The sequence below is a fragment of the Lactuca saligna genome, chromosome 8, assembly GCF_052625555.1.
Source record: "Lactuca saligna cultivar CGN05327 chromosome 8, ASM5262555v1, whole genome shotgun sequence".
Lineage (NCBI taxonomy): Eukaryota > Viridiplantae > Streptophyta > Magnoliopsida > Asterales > Asteraceae > Lactuca > Lactuca saligna.
In genome coordinates, this window is record NC_136424.1 from 100,339,396 (window position 1) to 100,342,692 (window position 3,297).

At 34.8% G+C, this 3,297-nt stretch overlaps 1 protein-coding gene across 1 annotated transcript; it reads right to left on the reverse strand.

Annotated features, from left to right (window-relative positions):
* Nucleotides 1-1,037: 1,037 nt before the first annotated feature.
* LOC145009946 (uncharacterized) lies at nucleotides 1,038-1,589 on the reverse strand. The gene has a single exon (XM_078968557.1). It carries the CDS (start codon nucleotides 1,587-1,589, stop codon nucleotides 1,038-1,040), a length of 552 nt encoding a protein of 183 aa, XP_078824683.1.
* Nucleotides 1,590-3,297: the final 1,708 nt, after the last annotated feature.

The following is a 3,297-nucleotide window of genomic DNA, read 5'->3' on the forward strand; positions in this document are numbered from 1 at the left end:
TTTCTATCTATGTTGGATGAATGATTTTATATATGTTTTAAATGATTCAAACTGTATATTTATTTTATATTTACAAATATGTTGGGATAAAACATGGGTAGATGAAATAGTTGGTGTGTAATGAAATAAAATGATGAGATATAGGTGATGATAATTAGGTGAGGATAGATAGGTGATGAGGAATCGGTGATGTAGGATGAAAGATACCATAACCTTGTCCGACAATGTGGAGATGTAGTCATCTACCAGAGTATAGATGGCGACCACAGACTATTCTAGACAACCGCGTGGAAACACCAGCAGGCTCATAACCTGTAGGTGATGAATTACAAGTTCAGGCGATGTTGTAACTACATATTCATGTGATGATACTCTAACTCTTACTATGAATTACGAGTTCAGACGAATTTGTAACTACGTATTCATGCGATGATACTCCAACCCTTACTAGGCGTGTATCGAGGGGGTAATCCCCGAATCATTACTGTTTATGTGATGTAGGCAATGATCCTTAGGAAAAGTCCTTAGGAACGAACATATAAGGAAATGTGATGTAAAGAGATGAGAGGTAAATACGATACAGGAGATGGTAATTCTTTAGGGAATATTAAATGAAGAAAATGGGGATGGGCAATCGGGTTAATTGTTTGACATGTATTATATGAAGAAACAAATTAACTATATTATTATGGGTTGAAAACCCTATGTACTCACCAGGTTTCCCAACCTGACCCACTCGATATATTTATATCACAGGTGTTGATATGAAGTCACTTTACACTGAGAGATTAAGGAGATATAAATCACTAGTGATAATGAATGTAAGTTATGTTTATGCTTATGTTTCTGTATTGACAATGACATCCCAAATGCTTTAAAATGAATAAAAAAAATACTTTTCTTCGGAAATGCTTTGATAACATATTTATCATGTTTTACTGGGAACAAATTCCGTAACATTTTTTTATTAAAAGCGATACTCTGATTTTTTATAAAGTACAAAAAAATCGGTCTTTTCTGGCCTAAAAATGGGGATGTCACATCAACTTTCCCTTTGGTTTTATTATATTGTCATTTTCCTTCGCACGAAAAGATTCTTCAATATGAATATGACTAGAAACTTGAATAAATGGTAATTCCTCCTTTTGATGTTTTAGGTGATGTTTGAAATCCTTCTGTGATGGTGAAAGTTTGTCAATTACACTTGACACATCAGTAGATTCTTCCATTTTCATATTGTGCAGTTTAAATTGACCATGAATACCAAGGCATTTATTGTATTGTTCAGTAACAAAACTTGAATCAACCATCTTAAAGTTATTAAAGTCACTAACCAAAAAATTCTTGCTAGAAGTGTCCTTAGTGATGTATTTTAATTCAAGGGTGTCCCACAATTTCGTAGTAGTTAAAGCATCACCATGGATATCAAATAGAGCATTAGACATACCGCTCAAGATGTAGTCATCGTTGTCCCACTTTTGCCTCTTCCTGGTCTCTTCAAGTGTCTCATCAACACCTTCCTTCACATCAGGTGGTCTTGAAGTAGTCATCACATATGCTGCTTTCAAAGTAGTAAGTATGATGTGCATCTTCTTCTTTCACCGCCTGAAATCGACGCCTTCAAACTTCTCTAGTTTTGCGAACTTCATGGTCATCTCACGGGTTGATTCACCCATCTCTAGAAATAGAAAATATCATGTCGGTTGTCAGAATTTAGGTAGGGTTATATCGGAGATCTGGATACTCCTTAGATCGTGTAAATACTGATGGGTTTTAGTCATAAGAACATCCTATGTGCTCATACAAACCCTAATGCTTGGATCTAGGTTTCTCTATTGTACATGAAATTAATCCAAGACTATAAACCCTACATCTAGCATATGATAATCGACATTAGCATAATAATGGGTTTAAGATATTACCTTGATTGTTATGTAGCAATAACAATCACAATTCCTTCTTGTAATGACTTTAGAAAGCTTAGAGTCACAAATGTCACTCCTCTAATGGTTCACAAACACCAAGAGTAAGATGATGAAGAAGAGAAGAGAAGGAGGCTGCCCAAAAATCATCCAAAACCCTAGAAGGAAGCTTCACCACATTTTTGGGGCTTAAGGGTGCTATTTATACATGTAGGCTATTAGGGATTTAAACCAGGAAACCCTAATCTGACTGCTTAAGCCCTAAGCAGCCAATGGATTCCTTTCCTTAAAGCCTTGGATGATTTCTTATGGGTTTCCCCATAGAATTCGTCCAACCCTATAATATAAGGTAATCCATAGCCCAATTGCAATTATCTTATAATTACAATTCCAGTCCCTTAAGTTTAATTAATCTCTTTTAGTCACAAACTTAATTCTTATTAATTCTTGACTAATATTAATTAAACAATATGATTTCTCCTTTAATATATTATTCCCATAATATATTAATAAATCATATTTAATCATTTCTCTCCATAATTCATCATATCAAGTTGCTTTGGTGAAGGCAACCCAAAAGGACTATGCACCATCGGGTCAAGTACATACCAAAATAGTTATGGACTTAGACACTAATCCAACAAATACTTTCTGAATTGATATTTCTACCCTATGCCCGAGTTATAAGAAATTCAACCTAGGATAATCCTAAGGGGACACTTACGAATCTAGGCACAGAAAATGTAAGCCAAATTGCTAGAGAATTCTAAGTTCGTATGAAGAAAAACGAGAGCTAAAAGGAGATCTGTTCTCCTTAAAATGAGAGTCGTTTATATAGAAAACGATATGTAGGCTTTTGTTTTAGGGTTGTCCATCATGGGTTCCTTTGGAAACAAGTCATGAGTATCCGAAATTATGACGAAATCAATGGTTTTCAAAACTGACGATCTTAATCAGTTTTACCATAATTACCATCAAGAATTTGATTTTTCCACTATGTACCATACTTACCATAATCTGGAAGTAATGAGCCCCTTGGACCCCGCTAGGGGCGCTACCCCTTTGGAAACCCCGAACCTAGGGGCAATGCCCCTAGGCCCCGACTTGTCGTCGAACCGGCTTCTAATATGATTATATACATGCATGCACTCCACACATACCCAAACATATATTATAGTACAGATTATGAAACCTCTTAGCTCACATGTAAGTTTCAATTATACAAAATGTTTTGCTGACAGTAAAATCACCAACAAAACAATCAGTGAACAATACTTTAAATGATATTCATTGATAACCTATTTATATGTTGTATTTTTATACGATAAAATGTGTTAGTTTTATATTAAAATTTTGTAACTAATATTCGTCGTGA